Here is a 26,886-nt window from a genome sequence, read left to right as displayed (position 1 = left end):
CAAAACAGTTTCAAGATCGTCAACTGTTTCTGAATCTGCAGCACCAGCTTCGCCCACGTTGAATCCCTCAAAGTCTCGGGCGGATACGACATCAGGCCAGAGTTTCCTCCACGAGGAATTCAAGGTTCACATCGAAACCTCCTGCCAAGCTTGGTCGATGAGTCGGATGCATATGACGATGTCGAAATGCTCCTTCCAAAATTCACGCAAGGTGAGGTTTGTGGTATCGGTGATGTCGAAACATCTCTTGAAAAGATGTTTTGTATACAGCTTCTTAAGTTCGATATCACTTGCTGGTCCATGGGCTGGAGGAGAGGGGTGGTGTTAGGCGGAAGATAAAGAATCTTGATGAAGGAATACTCCGCTAGGATATCTTCCTCGAGGCCAAGAGGGTGGGGAGGGGCATTGTCCAACACCAGCAGACATTTCAGAGGGAGGCGCTTCTCTTCCAAGAATTTCTTCACTGTCGGGCCGAAATACAGATTTACCCACTCCGTGAACAAAAGCCTCGTTACCCAGGCTTTCGCATTAGCCCTCCACATCACTGGAAGCTTTTCCTTAAGCACTTTGTGGGCCTTGAAGGCTCGAGGAGTCTCGGAATGATACACCAGTAGGGGCTTCACCTTGCAATCCCCACTGGCGTTTGAACAAAGTGCGAGCGTAAGCCTGTCTTTCATAGGCTTATGCCCGGGTAGCTTCTTCTCTTCCTCCGTGATGTACGTCCGACGAGGCATTTTTTTTCCATAAAAGGCCAGTCTCATCACAGTTGAAGACTTGCTGAGAACTGTAGGCTTCCTTGGTCATCATCTCGTCGAACGTCTTTTTAAAGGCTTCGACCGCTTTCGTGTCCGAGCTGGCAGCCTCCCCATGCCTCACCACCGAATGGATACCAGTCCGTTTACAGAATTTCCCGAACCACCCATGCGAAGCCTTGAAGTCTGGGGTTGGCGTTGATGTCCCTTCTCTTCCGTCGTCTTTGGCCTGGGAAATCAAATCGCCGAAAATAGCGCTGGCCTTGTGGGAGATTGCTGTCTCCGTTATCGTATCGCCAGCGATTTCTTTGTCTTTTATCCAGACAAGAAGCAGCCGTTCCATCTCGTCGTGGACTTGGGTCCTCTTGCTGGACAAAATAGTGATGCCCTTGGAAGGTGTAGCTGCTTTGATGACATCCTTCTGCTTAAGGATGGTGCCTATTGTCGACGGATTTCGGCCATATTCCTTGGCGATCACACTCAGTCGCATACCAGCTTCATACTTCTTGATAATCTCCATCTTTGTCTCCAAAGAGAGCATTCGCTTCTTTCTGTGAATTTCAACTTTCTTGGGACCCATGACTACGTTATACTGTACGTAATTTACGTATAAGTAGAGTAAAGTTTTCACACAACACGATAAAGTACGTATACTGCAACGAAATCACTAACGAATTTACGTTAATAAACTAAATCGTTAGACCGAACGAATACTGCGTGCGTACGATACAGATGATGCTGTGCAGTGGCCGAAGAAGCACGCTGTTACGTAGATGCATCATGGGAGGGATGCTGACCAATAGGAGAGAAGGATCTCATGGCGGTGACTAGCATCAGGAACCAATGGGAGAGCAGGAGGATGGTGGCGAGTCTACTCAGTTGGCGGCGCGCAAGTTTCAAAATTGTTATCAGTGGTTCGGGCGAATCTCGCACTTTACAGAAACCTTTCATATCTTGAAAACTTTTCGTATGTAGAGCTGTTAAATTTTTCGTGTTAGCTTTCGTATCTCGAGTTTTTCGTAAGTTGAGCCTTTCATATCACGAGGTACCACTGTATATTGTATTATATATAATGTACTATCATGGTACAAAATATTGCATCACTTTATGACAAATTTGAATTTCTTATAGTAATTAGTTTGAGAAAAAATTCTACATGAAAAGTGGAATAAATTAAAATGAGTATAAAATAAAAGCTTTCCTCCTTACAACTGTTACCAATATACAGAACAAACATTTAGTATTTTTTTAATACCATCACTAGTGTTGGTTTAAGAGTTACAAAAATTAATTGAGAATTACCCTTATCTTTACATACTTGTTGTGGTCCTCTAACTTGTTTCTTATTGAATGCCCCTGTTTTATTGTATTTTTATTTTTATTAGATTAATATTTCTCTTTATACAATCCATGTCACTTTGCATTCCTTATTGCAATACACTCCATGAACACCAGAATACGCCCTTAATCCAAATTAGCCTGAACAGCTCTCAATTACCAATCCCACTAGTGGGAAATTTTAATGGCCAGCATTACCAACGCTGCAGGTAAAATCTTTTCACTTGAGCTACCATAACAGACAGTTGACAACACAGACAGGTGTGCTGATACTCCTACTTCGTCAGTTGCTTATTGTTAGCGCTGCTGGATGGTTGTTTCCTTCCGTAGTGCGAGGTTTAATCTTATTGCCTGACTTCTCTCTTTATTTTGGATTTCTGGTGAAGACCTGGATTGTATTTATTAGTTTTTTTCTCCTGGATTTATGACTTCTGCTTGGTCGCTGAGCTTTTTTGGGTCATTTTCGATATGTAATATTTTTTGGATTTGGATTCACCAGTTTATGGACTTGGTTGGTCATCATGGAAACAGTCTTCTCTTTCACCCTCTGCTACAGCGCCTTCTGCTTCAACTTCGACTTTGACCGCCCCTATGACTGTGGAGACTAGTGCTCTTGGTCAAATCAGTCTATTTGAGGCTTTTTATGCCACTAAGCCAGCTCCTTTGTCGTGTGGGCTGGTTTGTATCGATAAGGTTAGACAGGCTTTGGAGGAGGCGGACGGTCTTTTAGCGTTGGTGGTGGCTTCTAACAGACAGGACATTTCTCTTCGCGGAGAGGACATTTCTCAATGCTGTCTAGGTCTCCAGCGTCATCTTGGCTCATAGGGATTTCTTATAAGGAATCAGGTGCTTTGAGGATGTGTTGCGCAATCAGACTGAGGCTCTTTTGCACTCTCTTAGGAAGCTGTCAGGTTTAATGGGATTCTTAAAGAGTGACAGCTATGTTCTTCCCCCTCATTATCCAGACGTTCATAAGAGGGTATTGCTTAGAGCACCTTTAGCCTTAGCTAATTCTTTGTTCAAGGATAATGATGTGGCCAGTATGATGAACTTTGTTGCTTCTAACTCAGCTGTAGAATCACAACAGGCAATGATCAGGGTAGCAGCTCCAGGTTCTTGTTCCCCTAAAGGAGCTCGTAAGTCTTCTCCTTTTAAGAGAGCAGCTTCTAAGTCTCCCCCTAGGACACCCAAAAGAGTGTGGTTTGCAATTAAAGCTGCATCAGTTTCTTCTAAGTCATCTAAGTCTCAGGATTTTGCCAAATAGGAGATATGTCCCCTGTCCGTTCAGGTGGGAGGTTTTTCTAGCTCCCTTCTGGCGAGTCTGGAAGGAGTTGGAGGCGGAGGATTGGGTAGTAGAGGTTCTGAGGATGGGTTATCGGATTTCTTTTCACTCCCTTCCTCCTCTGTCCTCCTCCCCTGTCAACCTTCCAAGTTATTCCCCGGGTAGCTCTAAATGGAGATCCAGGTTCTGTTGGAGAAGGGTGAGTTAGAGCCATCTCCTCCCTCTCCAGGGTTTTACAGCAGAAACTTTGTTGCATCGAAAGCCGGAGGTTTGTAGAGGCCCATTGTAGACCTTTTAGGCCTCAATCGTCGGTTGGTTTCTGTAAAGTTTCGTTTGGAGACTTCGCAGTTGGTGCTGCGGTCAATCAGGAAGGGTGGATTGGATGGTCTCGGTGGATCTAGGGATGCGTACTTCCAGATTCCTGTTCATCAGGATTCTCAGAGGTACCTCAGGTTCGTGTCTTCCCCCGGTACCTTCCAATTCAAAATTCTACCCTTTGGGCTGACCACTTTGCTGCTGGTGTTTACGTGGGTCATGTCTCTGTTGTCGGCAATTATGCATCGTTGAGGTACTGAGACGATTGGCTAATTCTTGGTGCCTCTCTAGAGGAGCTATTAAGGGCGAGGGACTTCTTATTGAATCTATGCAAGATACTAGGAATTTGTTTAAACTTTGCCAAGAGTTGCGTAGTTCCAACACAATCTGTGACCTATTTAGGGATGAGGATTCTCTTCCTTTGAGGGCTTTCCCAACCCTGGAGCAGGGAGAGGTGTTCCTGTCCAACAGGGAACAGCCGGTATCAGCTTGGAGAATCCCTTAGGGAGAATCTCTCTCTCTCTCTCTCTCTCTCTCTCTCTCTCTCTCTCTCTCTCTCTCTCTCTCTCTCTCTCTCTCTCTCTCAGTTCCAGGGTCTCTTCTCCGGATGCATTCTCTTCAGGTGTGTCTCAGGAATCACTGGGATTTCCGCAATGAGAATGCCGTTATAGTCTGGAGCTACTCTTGCTTGTTGGATCTTCTGTGGTGGTCAGAAGTGCATCTGACACCTGCAAGGTCTATTGACTCCCCTATTTCCAATGTTCATCTGTATACAGATGCCTCAGATCAAGGTTGGGGAGCAACCTTGGAGGGAACCAAGGCTTCGGGCCTCTGGAGGGATCAGGAACAAGAGGAGTCAATAAATCTTTGGGAACTCAGGGCTGTAGAGGAAGCCCTCAGGTGTTTCTCAGTCCTAGTGTGCAACAGAGTAGTGGTGCTGTTTTGCGACAACGTAACTGCCGTGTCGTATCTGAAGAACTCAGGGGAACAAGATCAGCAGAACTCAATACTATAGCACGGAGTCCTGAGATGATGCGGAGAACGAAAAGTGTCTCTTCTCCAATTTGTATTGGGAATTCTCAACGTACTAGCCAATTCATTGAGTCGCTCTCATCAGGTATTGGGGGGAGAGTGGACGTTGGTTTAGGAAGTAGTATGTTAGGTTCTCCGGAAGTGGCCAGCAACTGTGGACTTATTCACGACGCAATTGAACTATCGTCTTCCAGTTTATTTCTCACCAGTGGTGGACCCCATGTCGATAGGCACCAATGCAATATTACAAAATTGGAATCACATGCAGGTGTATGTTTTTCCTCCATTCGGTCTCATTCATCAAGTAATCAGGAAATTGTGAGTGTCAAGACGTCTATGACTCTATTAGCTCCTTGCTGGCCCCAAAACCCTTGATTTCCAGAACTCTCAGAGCTCCTCACAGAAGTTCCAATGTTCCTACCCATGCGGAAAGATCTCAGACAACCGCATTTTCACCATCATCATCCAAACCCTTGTGTGCTGAACCTAGTTGCATGGCGACTGTCGAGCAAGCAGCTAGACAGGCTGGACTCTCTAAAGCTGTGGCTAGACAGCTTTCTTTCAACTTGAGAAAGTCAACCCGTAAGCTTTACCAGGTCAGATGGTCAATGTATAGAAGTTGGTGTCATAAAGATCATTCCATCTTTAGACCTTCAGTAGCCAAGAAAACTGACTTTCATATTCGGCTATCGATGGCTACCACTCAGTGCTTAGCAGAGTACATTTAGGTTCCGTCTTCCCGAAATTTCGAGTAGTAAGAGCATCTATGATTTATTATGGCCTTTCAAGATTAAACATCCTGTCTTGCTGACTTGGGCCCCTCCATGGGACTTGTCAGAAGTACTTCAATTTTTGCGTTCCCTGGCTTTCAAACCTATTGAAGCTCTAACGTTAAGACAACTGACTAAGAAGATGCTTTTTCTTACGGCTTTAGCTACGACTAGATGGGTGGGTGAGCTTCAGGCAGTTTCTAGGCTGGTTTCATATGCAGGAAATGATATGTATGTCTTTTCTTCCAGAATTTGTGGCGAAGACGGAGTCTTAGGTTGACCCTCTGCCTCGTTTGTTTAGGGTTCTTTCTCTGCAAGAGTTTGTTGCTGGCGATCCAGCTGAGATGTCTTTATGTCCGGTGCAAGCATTGAAAGTCTTTATTTGTCAAAGGTTGAAAAGTTCATCCTCGTCCGCATACACTTTTTGTCTCTCCGTGGAATCCCTCCTGTCTGCTGTCAAAGAATGCGATTAGTTACTTCCTGGGGATGTTATTTCCCAGCTTCTGCGGGTTCTTCTTCGTCGTCTTCAAGCTCTGTATTGCCCTGAGTGCATAGTATTTGGAGTATGGCCACTTCATCTTCCTTTCTAAGGAATTAGTCAGTGTCTTCTATTCTATCCATCTCGGTATTTACTTCTTTTTACTTAAGAGACATTCAGTTCGCCTCATGGGAAGGCTATTCTCTTAGTCCATGTGTAGCGGCTAACTGTATTATCTAGGGTGTGTTCATGTTAGCTGAGGTGGTATTCTATGACAGGCAGTTCCCGGTTATCTGTGGTCTCGGTTAATGGAAATCTGGTTTTACGGCTCTTGTCTTGTGCCATAAAATTGGTAACTTATGGTACAATAACGGGCTGAGTTTTGGTTATTGGTGCCATACGGTGCTGACAGAGGCACCATTAGCTGGTTATCGGCTCCATTAACCAAAACTCTGTGACATAACCGCCGAGTTTCGATTAATGGCGGTTTTTGCTTATCAGCACCCAGCCGAGAACGGAACCCCCACTGATAACTGGGAACTGCCTGTAGTTTGGAGGTTTTTAGGTTAGCTGGATAGGGAATTCCTTTTAGTCTGTAGAATCTTAGGCAGCAGGAATAGTATAATCACATAAACTTAGTTTTAGTACGTTCCAAGTAGTATCTTAGTCTTTTATAGGCTCCCTATGAGAGTCCAAGGGGGTGCTCAGGTAGATTAGGCTCTTTCGTCGGCGCTGATATACTTCGTCGCTTGTTGGTCGTCGGTCCTTATCCGCTACCCAGATGGGTTACCCAGAGAGACAGTGGCTCTGCACTCCGCTTCTTTCCCCTCCGAACATGAAAGGCTCTGAATAGCCACTTGGGAGGCTCATTGTACTCCTCCATACATGAGAGGTTCTGAAGAGCCACATGGGAGGTCGACAAACTGAGACATGCCTGACTGACGATCAAAGAACTCTCTAGCATGTCTTTTCACCGAAAGCAGTGATTGATAAGGTGAGTTTATGACTAAACAGATTTCCTATGTAGAGTAGATTGGTGAGCTACCATTTATGCAGTTGTAAAAACGGGCCAGCAATAGAATTGTTCCCTCCTCCTCTAAATGTTGTTAATTGGGCAAATTAAGGGGTTCAGGGAGAGTATTGCAATATGAAGTTTTCTTAATAAAACTGATATTGTAGTACTTACCTGAATGATTCCCACCCTCCTTTCCCCACATCAATTTTGAACTTGAATAAAGTAATTGACGAAGGTAGGAGTATTGGCATGCACTTGTGTCAGCGTTGCCAACCGTCTGTTTTGGTAGCTCAAGTGACAAGATTTTACCTGCAGTGTTGGTAACGCTGGCTGTTAAAGTTTCCCACAAGTGGGATTGGTAATTGAGAGCTGTTTGGGCTAAGTGGGATTAAGGGCGAATTCAGGTGTTCAGGTATAACAATATTATTTTTTTTTTGAAAACTTCATTTCAGTACTGTTTAGTATATTGGAATTATTTAAAAAAAAATTTATTTTATATATATATATATATTTTTTTTTAGATTTGCATCCATTAATGGAATACCATTTTCCATAAACTTTATTGTTTCATTGTGTTGAAGGTTTTCCATGCTACAAAATTATTTTATGGAAGAGCTGCTGGCTCATTTTATTTAAGGGTTTAAGATTTTATAACCTGTATAAAATTATATCAGGCCCTGATCTGTGGGAAAATTTCATTTAATTACTTGTGAAATTGTTGTAATCATTAGTTTTTAAGATTAACATCATCTATTTTCTGTTTACAGGTCAACAATACAGAGAGCATCTACTGAGCCTGTCACTCTCCCAGGGTACTCGGTGCCAAGCAAGCTTACTGATTCGTTTATAAAGGAAGTTTTCATCTTATCTGATATGTTCCAAATAAGTGAGATGACTTCGCTATCTTTATTGAGAGCAGCAGAAGAAGAACGTACCATCTACCCAGGTATTCCAAGGGGACTGATTGCTGTATTATTTTACTATGATAGTAGAGTGCATCTAGCAAATGCCTTGAAGACTTTAGTTCAAGCCAGACAAGGTATTTCATGGGTACTCCTTCCTGATAATGAAGAATTGTCTATCAGTATAACCAGGTATTTAGAACCTATCCTTAATATTAGTATGGTAGATAGAATTATTGACTTGATATCATCCATGGACATAACAAAGGAGATAGAAATTTTGCAGCAGAATCGTGCATTGGGAGATGCCAGGCATAGAAAACTAGTGTTGGACAAATTTTTGTCTGTACGTACCCTTTTAGCTGAGACACTTTTTGGGTGGGCTGCTCAGACACCTCTCAAAAAAGATGAGTGTCGGCGCTTGCTGATTCACTTGTCAAAAGTTAAACTTACTGAGACAAGTGATGGTTCTTTAGATCAAGTCAATTTAGCTTTACTTATGGCACTCTTGTACAGTTTAGAAGCTGGGCATATCTTAAGCACAGAGGATATGACAGAGGCTCTCAGTCAGTTTCCCATTACTAGTGATCGGACATTTGTTCAAGAAATACATAGGGAATTGAAGTCAGATTTAGTGTGGGATACCCCAGGGTTAAAGTCAGTGGTTTTGTTGGCTTGGACAGTCAGCTTAGCCAATTTACGACAAGTAGCAGTTGCAACTCAGCTAGCTGATATTGATGCAATTCTTGAAGATGATGATGCCATGCTTGATGAAGCTTTAAAGGGTAAAGTTTTTTCATTTATTCAGAATTCTATTTTATCTAAGAAGAATGTTCCTTTAGAGACATTTTACTGTCAGCGCCTCCATGCCATACTGTCTGATTTTATCATAAGCTTTCCCGAGCGTGTTAAAGCAATGAAGAACAGAGCTGATGAAAATTCAAGGTTAATCACAGCAAATCTGAGGGAAAGCTTGCAGCCTCCAACAAATCTCGATCAACCTTTTGAAGAATTGCTCACCTGCTTAGCAGCCCTATATCATGATGGGCAGTGTGGTGAGCTAGTGGAGGAATATTGGTGTCCCAGTGAGATATTACCAACAGCATCTCTTCAATATCGTAGTCAAGGTACTCGTCAGATGGCTCTCTTCAAATTTGTAAGGCTCCCAGGAGAATATTTACCCCCCTCATTGTTTGTTCCTTATGTTAATCTGTTGACTAGTTTAGCCACCACCCAGCGCTCGGCACAGTATGTGTATAATTTTCTTCGTATGAACAGCCAGCCCCTTTCTCAAGGTAGTAATCTAGCATGGGAACACTTCATGACTGCATTAATGCAGTATTACAATAACTTGAAAATGGAGGAACCTGGTGCAATGGATACTATGTACAGGGTTCGCGGAGCACCACGTTGTATCAAACCTCAAGAAATACAAGGTTTGTTAGCTGTATTACAGTTACTTGTTACTGTAGCAGAGAAAGACGAGTTGTCTCGAGTTGCATTATGTGATAATGCTTCATGGACACCATTATATGTTTGCACTGGGTTATTGACATGTGCTGTGCCTTTATCACTTAAAATAGAGTTAATTAATACATTAAATGCATTTAGTAAGACTCCAGTTCTTGCACAAAAAGTTTGGGAATTAATTGAAGGAGCCAAGCTAATTCCTCAGCAAGATGGTGTTGCAGGCTATCAGCCCCGGGGCCTTTTGGTTGACATTGAAGAACTGGAGTGCAGTAAGGAAGAGTTCCCTTTGACCAGATCACTTCTCAAGTTATTAAGTACACTGGTACATGCTGGTATTCCACCCATGCTGGGAGCTGCAACTCGGCCACCAGGGTTCAGACCTTATTTAAACCTGGTAAGAGACTGCATATTTCTGCGTCATGATTCCCGTTCATATCGTGATGCTGGCGAACGCTGGGCAGTAGCCAAAGGATGTTTAGAACTTCTTCACCAGTTGCTAACAGAGCAGTCTGCTGTTTCTGAAGATCATCGTAATACGAACCCACCTGGTAATTCTATCTTGTTAGATCTTGTGCAAGAGTCTCAGTTACAAAGACAAGTACTTTCTGTTTTACATGATGGTGTTCAAATTTTGCAACAGTACAGAGAGGTCCCAGGTCAGGAAGACTTGCATGCCAGCTTATTGCTAGTTCTCCAACTTTTAGCTGCTGCTCAAAGCCAACAACACACGGTGCTTAGTGGTTCATCAAACCCAGAGGTTATTTTAGGTGTAGAGAGGCTTCTAATGGGAGTTAATCCTCATACTGGTGTGAGTGATCATCTTTTGAATATTATTCATATTGTGGCTCACCATCAAACTTTGCCCCAGCATGCTACAGTTGCTTGTCAGTTGCTTGCTACTTCAGCTGCAAGTGCAAGCACTCAGACTCACTTGTTGTCCTTGATTACATCCACTTCAACAACAGCCACAACTGTTCGTCACAGTTTTGTTGAAATCATAGACCAAACTGCTCTTGATATACCAGAACACCTTGAAGCTGCAGAAGCAGCACTGAATTTACTCCTGAAATTTTTGCCCCTACCCTCACCCAATGTTGCCCACTTTCTTCTAGGATATTTATCAGATGGAATGACTAATTTACGATCAGATCTGCTTGATGCTGGAGCTCGTGGATACCCACGTACTGCATTGCATGCAACACTAGCTGCCTTACCTTCTTGTCCTCCAAGTTTGGCTGAAGTAGCTTATCGTTTAATTTATTCTTTGTGTAGTGACAGCCTTACTTCAGCTGCAACCCTTAGGTATCTCCGATCTTCTCACGATTTACTTTATCGCACAGTTGCAATGGGTTTGTCTCAGGCTGATTCAAGACTCCATTTATTATCACAAGGTTGGGTTTTAAGGTGTGTAGCCCTTGAATTACGTTACCATGACACACATCAACAGCGCTCACAGTTAGCTCGACTTATTCACTTGCTTGTAGCAGGGGCAGAGTTACCACAACAAGAACCATTAGATGTGTCACAGGGATGGGTTGGTGGTATGAGTGGTGGTCGTGGTCCCCTGCTAACTCTGTTAGATGCAGTTGATCTTAGTGTGGATTCTCCACCACCTCTTCAGTGTGAGTACTTTACTCGGGCTCCTGAACTAATTAAGTCATGTGAAGGTTCCACTCCTCAAGGTCCTATGATCAATTTAAGGATGCTACATCAGCAGCTGACTGCTCTTTTACAAGAAGGAGGCTCAAGTGTGTCAGTTACCCAGCATGATCCATTACAAGCTGAGTTAGAGTTGGTTATGGGTCATGCTTTGATGATTAATCAGACTCGAGCATTTTTATTTGCCATTAGACATTTTCTTGAAGGATGGAGACAGGTTGTAGAGGTTGTGGTTGCTGTGACTCCTCAGGATTTAATAGAAACTGCTACTCATCACACCTTCCTTCATACTCTTACTCATGACTTGTCTCGTCGATTGTTGGATGATTCTGCTTTGCCATCTCTTACAACACAATTGGTGTCTACTTTACTTATGTTGGTTACTACATTACGTACATTATATGCAAGAACTACTCAGCATCATCCACAGTATGTTTCCATGTTGGATGGTGGGAATGCAAATATCCAACCAGAATTTCCATCGTCATTGCAGTTAGTTTTGAGAGGGTTAGTAGAATGTGTAGCAAGATTCAGACAGTGCAGTCAAGGGGTTCGTACCTTTACATATGGGGCACTTCTTAATTATTTGCAGATTCGAGCTGATCCCTTTGAGAAATCTGAAAGTGAAGACAGCACATGGTCTCTTTTGATAGCTCCTCGGGAAACCCAAGAAGAGCAGTTCCACAGAGAAAATTATGAAGTTGTTCGTGAAGAGTTGCCCCAGTTAGTTGATGTACTAGCAATAGAAGCAGGTGGTGGTCATCATGTATGTCAGGTTTTAGCACTTACTTGTCTTAGTGCTCTAATTGCCTTGGAGCATCGAGCAACACCTCTCACAACAGACTCATTATTGTTATCTCATCTTATTGATCAAGGGCATTTGCGACGGTTATTAGATGCTCTGAGGACAGATGATCGTCAGTTGCTGTCTCTTTTGTCTGATGATGTGGAGGATTTACGACCATTGTATGTTTATGAAGCCAGAATGTCTCTCTTAGCTCGATTAGCTTTGTCTCCCTATGGTGCACAACAGCTGCTACAAGCAGGTCTTACCACACGACTTTCAGAAATGGTATCTCTAGATTATCGACCAATTCAACCTGTTCATGGATCTGGTGGAGAGGACTTTTTACCTAGTTCAGTACAGCGTTACAGATCAATTTTGATGGCAGCTTTACGAGTTTATATTTCCATCTTGACATCATTGGGAAGGGATAATTACTCTGCAACTGCTCATGTTTTGAGGTTTCTTGCATCCCATGCAGAGGCTTTGGCTGCTGGATTAGCAGCTCCTGGTTCACCATCCTTAAATGCTCTAGAAGAAGTAGCACTGTTATCAGCAACAGTTGCAGGTGCTGCTCCTCCAGGTCCCATAACAACCACGGATCCTGCACAGTTAGAGGCTTCTGCCCAAGCCACCCGACTTCAGCAACTTCTTATGGCTTTGCTCCCTCATGTATTGCCACAGAGCCGCCTTGCTAATGCACTGAACTCCTTGCCTGAAAATGAGGAGGGAGTTAATGTAAAGGAAACTGCCCGTACTGCATCTTTAACAACACTTTGTTCTGTGTTGAATTATGCTACCGCACGTTTAATACATGGAGGAACTGCTGCCCGAGATATCACATTAGTGTTCCGAGCATCCATGGATAATGGAGTAGCAGTTGGGGCTGTAGGCCGTCCTTTATCACTAGCAACTTTGATAGATTGTGTAGACCAAGTTAGTCAGCAGTTTTCTATTGCTCGCAAGGCTCGGGAAAGTGCTACCCTCCAACTACAGGCTTTGGAAGCTAATCAACCTGTTGAACATCTGAAACAGTATGTTAGCAGTGCTATTGCTGATGCAGCATCTCCTGCAGCTGTTCGTAGATTAGCTGAGGAACATTTAAGTGAGGTAGTATCCCAACATCGAAGACAGGAGCAGTTAGCAATACATGCTGCTGAGTCAGCAGCATTGCTGTTGTGGAGGCACTTGGAATATTACATACTTCATGCACCTTCTGCCCCTGGAACTGGCCAAGATGACCTTCCTGTTCGTGAAATGGGTATCTCTCGTACATTAACCCCTACTGAAGTAGAAAGCTTGAAGAAACAAGCTGCTACAGCATTACAGGATGTCTTACCTAACCTTCAGAAAGTTCAAGATGAGCACTCTTCTAAAGGTCATGTTGCTTTCTTAGATGCTGCTATTACAAGGATTCGGAGACTTCTGGTTCCTTAGTCTTCATTTGATTGTATATTGTTTTTAAAGCAAACACTTTTATGGACCATTGAAGTTAGCTTTCCTTAAATTAAGTATTTGTCCAGGTGAATTATTTGAAAGTACGGTAATTTTGAATATAATATATGAGGAGGGAAAATTAACTGTTAATTGTAAATAGCCTTGGTTTTCATGTACAGTACTGTGTGTTTGTCATTGCCATTGTTTCATGTACTTTATTCAAGTTTAGCTTTAGTCTTGATTAATTATGTGATGAATATTTTGTTTTGTTTATTTTTTCACCTATGAGTCTCATCTCATTTCATTTTAGTGACAAATGAATACTATCATATGTCATTCAATTGGCTTTTGTATTTACTGTCTGACTCATTTTTCTCATTTGTTATCAATTTTCATTTTGTGAAGTTAATCTTAAAGGGATTTATTATACTTGTGTTGACATCATTTTGTTTTTACTGGTGTTCAGCAGTTACAAGTGATAATTTCATCACATTTTGAAGGAAATTTTAAATGTATGGTGAAAAAGTCATTTTATGTGAATTTGAATGAAAGTTGTTTTTTAATGTGAAATCAGTATATCTTTTCAAATATCAAATCATGTTATAAAATCCATTATTAGTAAGTAATTATGGTTATATAATTTTATTTGAATGAAGAAGAAGATTGTTTATGGAAAATGTTTATGGAAAAATATAGGTTTTGACCAAGATTAATCCTTTAGAAAATTGTATGATATTGTTAGTTAATGGTGTATATTGCTGAAATATCATATTTCAGTACATCCAGAAACTCTGTTAATTTGGAATTTAAGTTATAGGTAGTGCAGTGTAAGATTAACTATTCACTGCCAACATAGTGTCGATCAAGTTAGAAAGGATTGCAGTTGTGGAGGTATATTGAGTGAGCTTTTGAAGTCCATACAATAGTTTTTACATTTACATTTTGTACTGTTGTGTTAACTACTTAGTAAGTTATAAGCCAGTTTTGAAGTTCATACTGTATGTTTCTCTTTATCTCTATTTGATATAAAACTTAGTAACCATAAAACAGGAGTGTTTGTTTCTTCCTAAACCCAGTGTAATTTAAACCAGTGTCAAATATGATGTCTCCATACAGTATTCACATCCCTTTTTTGTACTGTACTCCTTGGAGAGTTAGTTTGTTAGAGAAGTGTTGCATTCCTTGTTTTTAACTAAATTTAGCTAGTTAAATATGTTTCATTTTACTCTATTCTCATCAAATAAAAATGTATGCTCTCAACACACTTTGGCACACTATGGTTAAAATATTATTGTGGAATGTTTATGCCCTGCTTAATATTATGATACTGATAATTGGTCTAGATTCCATTATTATGAAGGTGGTCAAGGTGGACTCAACCTGGGACCACCTTGACGTGGTGAAGGGGCTCTTGAACCCCAGGAATTTGTTCCTGGGTTCAAGTTCAAGAGTCCCATATATCATATTTCTTTGGATTAATGTTTGTGGAATTTTCCACTTTTGCAAAACATTTATTGGACCTGATAAATAAGGAAACATATCATAACTGGGACTAGATTTATATCCGAAGCTAAATATTGGAAACTGTGGTAGGACCATCAACTACCTGATAATGCTCGGCCCTAAGGGATATCAATTCATTATCTCTAGGGCAGAACTATTCTTCAGGGCTGGACCATGGGGATAGGACTTGGCATTCTTTCCGGTTTGCCCATATCATGATTAGGGTGGGGATGATTGTATTCTTGTAATACTCTCAGTCCTACCAAGTGAGTTTAGCTTACACTTGGGCCACACTAATCGTGTTGTGCCATCCCCTGTGGGGTAGGGTGGGGACGCAGACGTTTGGGAGTCAGTTCTCACTTGTGCCATTGGTGAGAGAATAAATCCATGAAAGGCTGATGATATTTTTTAAGGTTTTCAGTTTTTTTTTTTCTTTCTTTCTAATCTTATGGAAAATATAAATAAAGATTTGAATACCCCTGGGCCCTCTGATGGTACAGTTGCGGCACAGTTGACGACTGCTGGACACTTCTAACCACCCCCTTGTGTAGTTGTGGATGACACTAGCACATTAAAGAACCACCATCCTGCTTCAAGTGAAGTATCAGAACACCCGTCAGGGTGCAGTAACATTAAAATTGAAAAAAGTAAAAACCTCTTGGTAGATTCCAATGTTGTAACACTGGAACCATACATGGCAAAAGATAACTCTGAATCGGAGAAGAATAACCCTCCCAACCCCCCAACACTGCCATCACACACAAAGCAGGCCCCAAAAAGGAAAAGAAATTTCCGACTAGTGCATTTTTACCACCTCTTTGGATCAGAGAACTGGTCAAGATTTCTGATCCTTAAAGCAGAACATAAAATTCCAACTGCTTTAGTTGAAAACAAATTACTGAACCTGTGTCCATCCCAAGAAATGGACTGCATATATACCAAAACTAATGAGTGGTTACTAGTAGTAATCACTAAAACACAGTCCACTGCCTTTTTGAACATAAAAGAAATTAATGGCATAAAAGTAACAGTGACAAGCCATGAAATGTTAAATTATGTACAAGGTTCAGTTATCTTACCTAACATTGAGGGTGAAGATCTACCTCCAAGACACTTGCTACTTGACTCTCTTAAACTAAGGTATAATAATATCCATGATCTAGATTTTTATTCAATTCCAAGCAGAAGGGATAAGATTAAACAAATTGAAATTGCAGAAGTAAAATTTACTGGCCAGTCTTCCACTTAAAATTAAAATTCTTGGGCAAAGTAGAGAAGTACAGCCATTTATACCAAAACCACTTCAGCGCACACAATGCTCAAAATTTGGCCCCACACACAAAAAAATGTCATAATAAGACAATATGTGCTGTCTGCCCATCTGAAGAACATACTACAAATTAGAATTGTCCTCCAAAGTGTGCCAATTTTTGGTTAGCTTATGTACGGGTGCATTTAGATCATCTTCAACAAATTCCCTTTTAGCTGAGGCAGGCATACTACCTTTGAGACATCACTGCTACTTGATAACACTATGTAGAGGCCTTTCCCTACAAGTAGGATCATCTCCTGCAGCTACCAAAAAGAGCCAAATACTTGATGAACTCATATAATATAACACCAATATTCCCTCCAACAATAGACGACCCACCACCTTGGACTCTGAAATTAATAAAAATATGCACCACTTTGTCTCATCGTCTTAAACAAAATATAACTAACACAGAGATGTACCACCAACATGCCCTAGAGCACGTCCGAAGAAAGGGAAACCAGTTCATGATATATACAGATGGCTCAAAAAACAATACTGGAGTAGGAGCTTCAGCTTTTCGAAAAATAAATTAATCACAGTAGGCCTTCCTTTAATATCATCTGTGTTTACTGCAGAACTCACGGCCATACAAGCAGCACTTGACCTAGTATCTGAAAGGCAAGCAATCACTTGACATAATATCTGAGAGGCAAGCAATCTCTTCAATAATTTTCAGCGACTCACGTAGTGCTGTTGATGCTATAAATAAGTACAAATCTTCAATTCAACTTATCTAAAAAGTCACCTACTTCTCCAATCTGGATTGTCAATAAAATCTGTTGGATTCTGGCACATGTAGGAATTTAAGGGAATGAAAATGCAGATTCAGTAGCTAAACTGGCATGCACTTTACCCCAACAATTTTATATGTCCCTGTATCAGACTGTATAGCATTTGTCAAATCTCTAATATATCAACCAATAGTCCAATTTTAATTCTCTCTTCGCCATGACCTTCCCTGGTTTGATATTGACTTCTATTTAAAATTACCAAAATTGGTCAAGAATATGGATTTTGTATAGTGTTTGTACAAACAGACATTTTCCGGTTTATATTTCTAGACTATGTTCCTTCTTACAGTTTTTGTAATTCAATTGTCTTGAACAATCATGCTGTAGGAGACAAGTATGCACCACAGACTTTAGATCTTGTACATACCCAGGATGGATGACCATAACCGAAATAATTAAAACAATGAAGTGGCCAGGACTTTAAAGGTCGAATATTGTTTGTCTTTTCGATTTTCAATATAATGTGGTAAGTCATGTCATAAAATTTAAGAATAATCATGGAAGACTAGGGTACTCTCAATACTTCCCAAACAGTAGGATGCATATCAAGGATTTCCTCCTCTGAAAATTCACATAAATCCTAGTAGAAGGTGACACCTTTGGCATAGCTATAATTGTAGTGAATCTTGCTTTCTGTGATCTTACTTTATGGGGTAATTCTCCAGCTGGATATCATGGCTGCCTGTTCCACTGATCTGGTGTGAATAAAGAAACTTTAGCCCAAAGTGTGTACTAATTCTAAAATTACTGGGGCTTCCTAAATTGTATGTTGTCTCTTCTCTTGAAGTGTTACAACAAGCCATTTTGCTGGCTTGGGGGTTCCTGTTACCAAGTTTTTATTTATGTTGTTGTTATCTTAGTTTTTATAGTTAATATATACCTCTAAACCAGAAGTAGCCCTTTCTACTGATAAATACAGAATAGTCCCTCTGGATTTCTTATATTCAGAGAAGGCAAGCAAAGCCTCTTTTCACTCTTAAAAAATTTATTCAAGCCTGCTGGGGTTGAAAAGAGTTTGCCAATTTTACTCCAGTTTTCTTAATAATTCCATATTTACTAAATTCCCCATTTCAAATTCAAATAAAATTGTAGCTCAGTAAAAAATGATAAAATTAATGTTAAATCTAAAAATTTCTCTTAAAATTATAATAATGGCAAAAATACCAAATTTGTATTTTTCCTAACATACGAACCTACACTTTCATATGTGGAGTAATCCACACTTACCTATCTTTGGCTGTTATTTGTGGCTATTATTAGATACCTTCACCTTGGGCCTGGTAGTGGCAGCACAGCAGGTTATATAACAACGTAGAGACCTAAGGAAACTCTGCTGGTAGGGGAAGATGTCACCAGCAGCATCATGAGGAACAAGGGCAGATACAATACACATGGCATACACCTCCTACATGACCTTGGGGTATTGAGAAGGAACACTCCCATGTTTACCTGAGAGATGAGCCGTCATATATGAAGTCATATATGGAAGCATATACGTGTCAGAATGAATACCAAATTAGAAGGAAATTTGCATTTTTCTTAACATATGAACCAATGCTTTCATGTAGGTAAAGTTACCCTCCTTGTACTGCCCCACATAGCTTTGATTTTTCACTCTTATGAGATGACTCACACAGTGGAAGATGGTAGGTCGATCCAGGTCACACCAGGAATGACATTCTGCAGTTGTGTAGAGACTTGGGAACCCTGATCGACTCCACAAAGTCAAACCTAGTTTCGACAGTGGATCAGGTACCTTGGGATGGCAATAGACACAGTGATGGCGAAGGCCTACCATTCACAAGAGAGGCTAACCAAGTTCCTAAAAGTATCGGATCCTTTCCTGTCCAACTCTTGCCAACCAATGAAGTGACAAGACCTAGTTGGCCACCTGGTGTCCCTTGAAAAATTGGCACCCAGAGGCAGGACCCGTAACTGTTCCTTACAGTGAAGAAGGGTGAATGCCACTCGCAGGGGATACAGTTAAGTTATTCAGTCCCAGAGATACAAACAGACAGGGTCACAAGTTAAAATTGCATTTGGAGCTCTCCTCTTTGCCAATAGTAAGTTCAATTTTTGCGGCCGCCTATTCTGATAGTAAAAATTTTTACAAAGAACAGAAGAACATGAAGAAGCAGGAACAGCTGTTCCTTTAACCCCTTCCCTAATTATCCCAAGTATTTTCATGTTTAACTACTACCATGTATTCTTACAATCTCAAGAATACTCGTAAAATATTCCTGTGTATTTCTTTCTTCCCAATTTAAGCTGTTCTTTGATTAATTCCCATTTTCTATTTCCTCTCCCAATGGGAAACATTTGGTTTGTATTTTTGTCAATAGATGGTGGTGTGCATTGTTTATTTTGTGACCTTCCTATGGAAAAAATACTAAATTTTTAATGTTGCATGAATCTGTTATTTTCTTCTTTTTACCTTTCTAACATCCAAAGTAATTTATACAATACTGCATGATTTAAAAATATAGTAATGAAGTTTATCCATACAAAGTTTCAGGAATCTAAAATGAGAGGTCACTGATCCCCATCCTCGTCTTCATCTTCCTCCTCATTGTCTGTTCCATCCATTCCTTTTCATATGTCGTAGCCCCTCCACGTATGAGGTAACACAAGTCCTGTTTGGAGTCTCGTTTCTATTCTGCATTCATCCATTCATGCCTAATCCGTTCATGCCTCTAAAGCTGCTGCAAGCCTTCTTGCTACATCTCAGATCAGTCCTTCCGTCAAGTCACACATACGTGTTCCTTTTGCTGTGTCTGACGTTCCATGCCCAGTTCCTGATGCCCATGCTTCATTACTAACAGACAGAGGTATTTCCTCCAGGATCCCCAAATCTACAGATTGGACAGCTTTTTCTGTTCAAGGTGTGAGTGCTCCTCAAGTCCGTAGGAAGGATGACAAGTCCCCTATCTAGAAATTAAAAGTGCAGAATCCCTCTCGGGACAGATACTGTTCTCAAGTCTTCTCTGCATGGCCGTGTGTTGCGTAACCTTCCAAGGTCTTCATCTCCATGTCATTGCTCAAGTTCACATTCATGCCTCCGTGACCATGATCTACACTCGTTCACTGCCCATGACCTGGCTTTACATAAGTCTTGCTAGGCCTCATAATAGATAATGACACTTTTCTTAGCTGTGACCAGTCTTCACATAACCAATCATGATGTTCATCTCATCGTAGTTCTCATTCCTATTCCTGTGGAATGGCTTGTGATCGAGACAAAGTTCTGTCTCATTCTGCTGATTGACATGCCCCTGATAAAGTCTTAAGCTCTGAACAAGCCTGTGCACCAGTGATAAATAAGAATGTTTTGACTTCCCTGACTTCGCCGACGGGCTGGATCATGACCCTCATGGCCAAACCGACGGGCCAGATCATGACCCTCGTGGCCAAGCCGACGGGCCGGATCATGACCCTCATGGCAAGGAGGTGGAGGATGCTGACCTATGCTTAACCTTCTTGCGCACAGGCAGAAAATATAAGGGTGTAAGGTACATGACTTTTCCCTTGGCGGAAAAAAACGGCCGTGGAAAAGTTTTTTGGTAAAATTTGGTACGTCCAAACTATTACTGATATACGCTTCTGGTTAGTGTTATTATGTCAGCAAATGATTGAATTATTTTCTAAAGCAATCAGAACATATTTATGAGGCTTAGAAATAATAAAAACGATGTGATGAACGTGAAATTTTAAGGAAAAATCGTTGATATTTTTTGGAAATAATCATGAAAAATATAATAATCAGGTTTGGGGTTCGTTTTATACCTAAATTGTGTAGAAATGTTTGATCTTTCACGTGGAAGCAATAATTTTTCCATAAATGTGTTTGCTAATGAGCTATAATTGATTAAAAAATGCTAATTTTTTACGAAGTGGAATTTTCAGATTTTCCAACCTACTTATGTTGACGTTTTGTATTGTAGCTAAGTAAGCTAGCCGTGTTGGGTTTGGATTTTCTTTGAGATTCATCATCTGTTGACCCAGTGGCATCAGCTACGTTTTCTATGATCGACGCATTTTTTTTTTGTGAAGTTTTCCCGAAAATAACTTACATGACGTGCCTGGCGCATCATCTGTGCACTCACGGAAAAATATTTATTGACGTGCTATGCGTCATCAGATCACGAGAGGGTTAAGTTGTTGATCTCATTTGTGAGTGTAACAGCTTAGGGCCTAAGAAAGAGGCAAAATCATCTTTATGGTTACCATGCTCTTAACATGCTAGTGGCATTCTTACAGGTGAATGATTGTATCTTTGGACGGGGTTGTCTATGCCCAGGGGTATCTTTTGACCAAATCAAAGTGGAGGGCCTGTCCTTTACTTACCAGGAAGCTGCTACCCTGGAGTCAGCAACTTCATCAGCTTTACAGGCTATTTCATGACTGGACCTATGGTCAACAACAGTGGCGAAGACATCTTCCACTGCTTTGGGTGACTGAAGAAAATGCCCCCTCATTAGGTTTTTGCAGTCTGGTGGCAAAACCATCTCTTACTTGACCCACTTAACCAGGGTTCCCAAAGTGCGGATTTCACGCCACCTATGCGAACAAAACAACTCTACGGAGTGTTCACCATGTTTGGGTGCTGATGCGAACTACCGCATTCGACTTTGTAGTTCGCACAAAGTTTGCAGCAGTCAGCGTGGGTGATACTTATACAAATATGTGAAATACTGTTTAATATTTTAAAATATAGTCTTGTGAATATGAGTTTCCCAAGTTATTAATAAAACACATATAATTACACAGAATATTTATCTTATAAATAGAATTAGTAAAGTTTTAATAAGGTTGGTGCATTTCTTTAATCATAAGTGGAATATTCAACAATTAAGTCTGCACAATGCATAACATTTGGTAAGTCGATAAGAGGGTATTGATGTGTTGAATAATTGTTGAACGATAATTATAATTACTGGGTGGTAAGGCATAATTTGTGTTTGGTTTTTGTTCATTTCTCTTTACTAACATATTTGTCCCGGTCTGTTGAACTCTAAAATTGGAGGGACCATACAGCTTCTCGTCTCGCACACCTATTGCAACGAGTATAGGGAAATAGGACCAACTAACATGAATATACAAATAAAGCTGCTTGGGTCAATACTATTGGCATTTATGCCATATTGCCATCATCTTATATATAATATATATATATATATATATATATATATATATATATATATATATATATAGTGTTGTAATATGCTTACTATAATCGTACAACATGAAAATGTTCAAGGATAGAGCCTTTATATTGAGCCTACAGCGATGTGCAGTGACGATCCATGCATATCGGCACCGGCAATACATATTGATCGAAGATTTCGAGTTTTATATAAATCGTTATCAATATAAAGTAACATTTTTATCAGTACCGGTGAATTGATCACACACACTCGAATATAACAGATGTGATAATGAAGGTATTCGTGAATCTTTCAAAACACTTTTGAAGATGCCACCGGCAAAACGGAAATTTAGGGATGCCTGGGATCAAGATGATGCGTTTAAGGATTGATTATGTAAGCAACAGGACAACCCAGAAAGATGTTGTTGCAAAGCATGCGGAACAAATTTGAAAGCTGATGTTACTTGTAAAAACAGTGATTCTCATAAGACCAAGATAGCAAGAGCACAGAATCGGCCAGAAACTCCGTCAACTAGTGCAGGAAATATAGACGATCAAGTAACGAGCTGAAATAAAGTTATCAACGTTCTTTGCCAAACATAATATATAGCAATAAGTGTGCCGATCACCTAATAGATTTGTTAAAGGATATCCTCTCAAGCCCTCAAGTGCTACCAAGAATCAAGCTTAAGAAATCAAAAGCAACTTATTTGATTCATGAAATCAGAAACGTGGTTCAACAGGAGTTGGTAAACACCCTGAAGACTTCTAAATTTTCAATCATCATTGATGAGACCACAGATGTAAGCATGTCAAAAACTTGTGCTGTTCTCGTCAAATACTTTGAAACAGAAAAATAATGTATTCAGACAAAACTATTAAACATATTAGAAATATATGGACCAAAAATACTTCAAATGTTGGATCTACAGGACGAAATCTCTTCACTCTAATAGAGAAACTATTAACTGATTATGAGATCCCTTTTGATAACTTGATAGGATTTGCCTCTGATGGTGCTAGTAACATTATGGGAGAATTCAATTCATTAACTAGCCGCCTGGAAACAGTTCCACCGGAAATCACCATCTTAAAGTGCATATTTCATTCCATTCACATATGCGCATCTAATGCAGCTAAAACACTACCTCGGACAGTTATTTCTCCCACAATGCCAAGAGAAAAAGGGAATTTGCCGCATTTCAAGAATTTTGTGAAGTAGAACCACACAAGCTGTTGTATACATCCCAAACCAGATGGCTCTCTTTCCACATGGCAGTCTCTAGAATCTTGGAGCAATGGGAGCCATTGAGACTTTATTTTGCACAGAAGCATTTAGAGGATAGGTTGCCTGCATCTGCAAAATATATGATGGATTAAGACCCTTCAGTTTGTATCTATTACAATTTTCTTGACTTCATTCTACCAAAATTCGATAACTTCAACAAACATTTCCAGACCAAAAACCAACAATTCATCACCTGTACAATGCTTGTAAGATTGAGTATTTGGATGTCTTAAGATTTTACTGTAAGCCTCAAACTGTAAATGTGTCAGACATATCTTCAATTGAGCCAGATAATGAGGACAACTTTTTATCCTTGCAAAGTATGTACCTCGGAAGCAAAATTCATTCAGTGTTGCAAGCCCCTGAAGTAAGAGAAAATAACACCATGATTCCAGATGTTAGAGGGAGATGTAGGCAATTTAAGATAACCTCTTGTATGGAAATGAAGAAGAGATGTCCTCCGAATTCTGAAATACTTCAGCTTTGTGGCAAGCTCTCTGTTACAAACTGCATAAGCCCAAACATATTAGTGAATACTATTCTAACAGATTTGGTGCAGGAAGTTCCTCGCATATTTGACTCTAAATAATTACAATGTTTAGATAATGAATGGAGGCACATCCCAAATGTAGAATCCCAGATGAGCTAAACAAAAAATAAAAATTTTGAAACATTTTTTGTCGGGCTGTCAAAACTTCGAGATAATCAAGACGAACTAGACATTAAGATCTTGCCCCAGTTTGCGCTTGACATACTGGCGCTACTAACATCAAATGCTGATGCGGAAAGGATATTTTCAAAGGTAAACTTAATCAAAACCAGAATAAGAAGTAAGTTGCTTACAAAAAAACGGAGACAGCACTAGTACGAGTGTCAGAATGTGTAAAGAATGGAGGAGGGTACGTTAACTTTGAGCCATCAGTGATAAGGGAAATACAAGGGATCAATAACCAAAGCTTGGACGATACGGCAGAGAAAGATGTATTATAAATGTAAATAATATTTAGATATTAAGGTACATATTTATAAATTCAGTGTTTGTGACACTTGGAAACAACTATCTTGAACAATTTGTAGAACTTTTAGACTAATATATATCTATAATGTTGTTGATATTATAATGTTTAAGAAATTGTATGCTTAAATTATTAGTAATAGATTACTTACATTTCGGAATCATTATTGTAATTTATGTAATTACTATCCTAATAGTAATTTCTAATATATTATTTCTAGTTATTTTTACACTTTGTAAATGAATATAGTGTAGCCGTATTAATTGTAGTTCTTAGTATCTCAAATATGTTTATTGTGTTTTGTTCTATATCCTGTATTTTGCCGTTTGTAAAATAATTGCCAATAATAAAACTGCTCCCATGTGTGGTGCATCAACAAATTTCTTTATCTATGCAAAATAATGTTGCTGTGAATTATGGACATATAAATGATTAAGATAATCGGAAACTATCTTGAATTATAAAATTAATGTCAAATATGTCCGTAATTTCCGTGACAGCATCAGCAAAAAGGATTGAGGGATATTGAAGGATAGATACTAGTTTTCCATCGAAAGATTTTACCTTTTGTTTTCTATACCATGCGAACATCATTGTGCGAACCGAACGGCAACACCGCACTTAACAGATAACATGTGTGCCAACTGGTTACTTGAAAGAAGGGATGCTGCCCTCTTCAAGTTCTCAAGATTTGTCAATACGGATTCAGTCTCATTCTTGAGGAATAGAGATGCTTTAAGTTCATCATCTCTCTTTCCCAGGGACGCTGATTCCACGGTTGACAGATGTAGAGCCCTCCTCATGCTGGCACTTCTAAACCCAGACCTTAGACATCTGCTTTACTTTCCTCTTAAGAATTTTCAATTTGCGACAGGGCCACACAGTTTGTCAACCCTGTATACAACCAAGAAGACTCCTCACCATCCTTTTCAGCCCTGTTCTTCCAGACCTGGGCAATTTGGCATCAGTTTGGGGCAGAAAACTTGGTTGTAGATGTTCTACTGGTGGGATTTCTACTCTCTTTTGAGTTTCCTTCCCCACTCTCAGTGTCAACTTCACCAGATTACTTACTCTTGAGTTTTGCCGAAGCATCTAGCTGTCCAAGAGGAAGGGAGGAAAATGATGGAAAAAGGAGCTGTGGAGATTGTAAAGGATCTATCTCCAAGTTTCTGCTACAGCTGTGTCTTTCTGGTTCCTAAAGCATTGGGTAATTGGAGACTGGTATAGACCTGTCAATTCTCAACCTCTTCATCAGAAAGACTCTGTTCAAAATGGAAATACCTTGAACAGTTCTTCAAGCTATAAGGGAGAATTACTTCATGCTAACGATAGATCTTGAGGATGCATACGTATTTCCAGATTCCAATCCTTCAATCTTCCCAGAAGTTTCTTTGCTTCAGTCTGGGACAGAGAGTTTATTGATTGAAGGTTCTTTGCCTTGGCCTTTCAACAGCCCAACAAATCTTCACCAGAGTAATTACCCTAGTTTTGACATGGGCTCATTCCCAGGGAATATGAATCTTAAAGATATTGCAATGACTGGCTAGTCCTGACAAGTTTCCTGGTATAATCCAAGTCAGGGACTGTCTTCTCCAACTTTCTCATGGCTTAGCCATTGTGATAAACTTGGAAAAGTCAAACTTGATACTCAATCAAAGAATTCTTTACTTAGCTTGGATACCTCTTACGGGGGGTGGGGAGGACACTTGGAGAATCTCCTGACATCAGAGGTGTAGGATAACCAAGACAAACAGTTGCATATCAGCATCCTGGAGATGAAAGCATCCCTCCTAGCCCTTCAGGCATTTCACGGGTCTAATGTCAGACAAGTTGACAGTGGTAGCTTGTGTCAACAAACAGGAACTTACTGTCTCATCATCTTCATGATGTAGCAGTACAACTGCACCAGTGGGCGGTCTCTCACTCGGTGGATGACTCAGCCAGATACATCCCAGGCAAGAGGAATGTGGTGGCAGACAAGCTGAGTTGTCAGGGAGACGTTCTGGGAACAATGTGGTCAACTGCATCAGGATGTGGTGGAAAGGCATTTTCATCTGTGGGGAAGGCCATCAGTGGAACTCTTTGTGATCAGATACAACAAAAAACCAGAGGCATTTTGTTCAGAGCAGCATCAGAAATGTCTGGTTATCTCTAGAAGGTCTGCTACAGCCGTGTACCAGGGAAAGTGGGCTGTCTACTGTGATTGGTGTCGTTAACGTGGTTTCTATCCAATTGGAACTACTAGTATTCAACAAAACTTGTTTTGGTATCCGCCATAAAGGGATATAGAACTGCTCTAAGTTTAGTTCTACATTTGAAAGCTGTAAACCTACTGTCTTCATGGGAGATCTGTATGCTTATCAGGAGTTTTATCAGTCCTGTTCCCTGAGAGACCTTAGGCCTTCTAATTGGGACCTAACACTGGTTCTTAGCAGTCTCACTAGTACATACAAACCCTTACTGGCTATATCAGAGGAATTTAAGCCTCAAGACAGTCCCCTTATAGGCCTGGCCTCTTCAAAGAGAGTAAATGAGCTTCAGACTTTCTTTTGATATTAAACGCATGAGTGGTTGGGAGTCTGTAGCCTTCAAA

At 40.4% G+C, this 26,886-nt stretch overlaps 1 protein-coding gene across 2 annotated transcripts in view; it reads left to right on the top strand.

Annotated features, from left to right (window-relative positions):
• The window catches only part of LOC135220568 (nuclear pore complex protein Nup205-like), a 56,087-nt gene extending 41,806 nt beyond the window's left edge, over positions 1 to 14,281 (top strand). For both annotated transcript variants that reach the window (XM_064257809.1, XM_064257810.1), the window contains exon 3: positions 7,750 to 14,281. In XM_064257809.1, coding sequence (XP_064113879.1) covers positions 7,750 to 13,234 — 5,485 coding nt within the window. In that variant the 3' untranslated portion in view covers positions 13,235 to 14,281. The remainder of the gene's footprint in view (positions 1 to 7,749) is intronic.
• The last annotated feature ends 12,605 nt before the right edge of the window (positions 14,282 to 26,886 follow it).

The sequence above is a fragment of the Macrobrachium nipponense genome, chromosome 2 (genome assembly GCF_015104395.2).
Source record: "Macrobrachium nipponense isolate FS-2020 chromosome 2, ASM1510439v2, whole genome shotgun sequence".
Classification (NCBI taxonomy): domain Eukaryota; kingdom Metazoa; phylum Arthropoda; class Malacostraca; order Decapoda; family Palaemonidae; genus Macrobrachium; species Macrobrachium nipponense.
The sequence above is the reverse complement of the archived record's forward strand: the minus strand, read 5'-3'. Positions and strand labels throughout refer to the sequence as shown.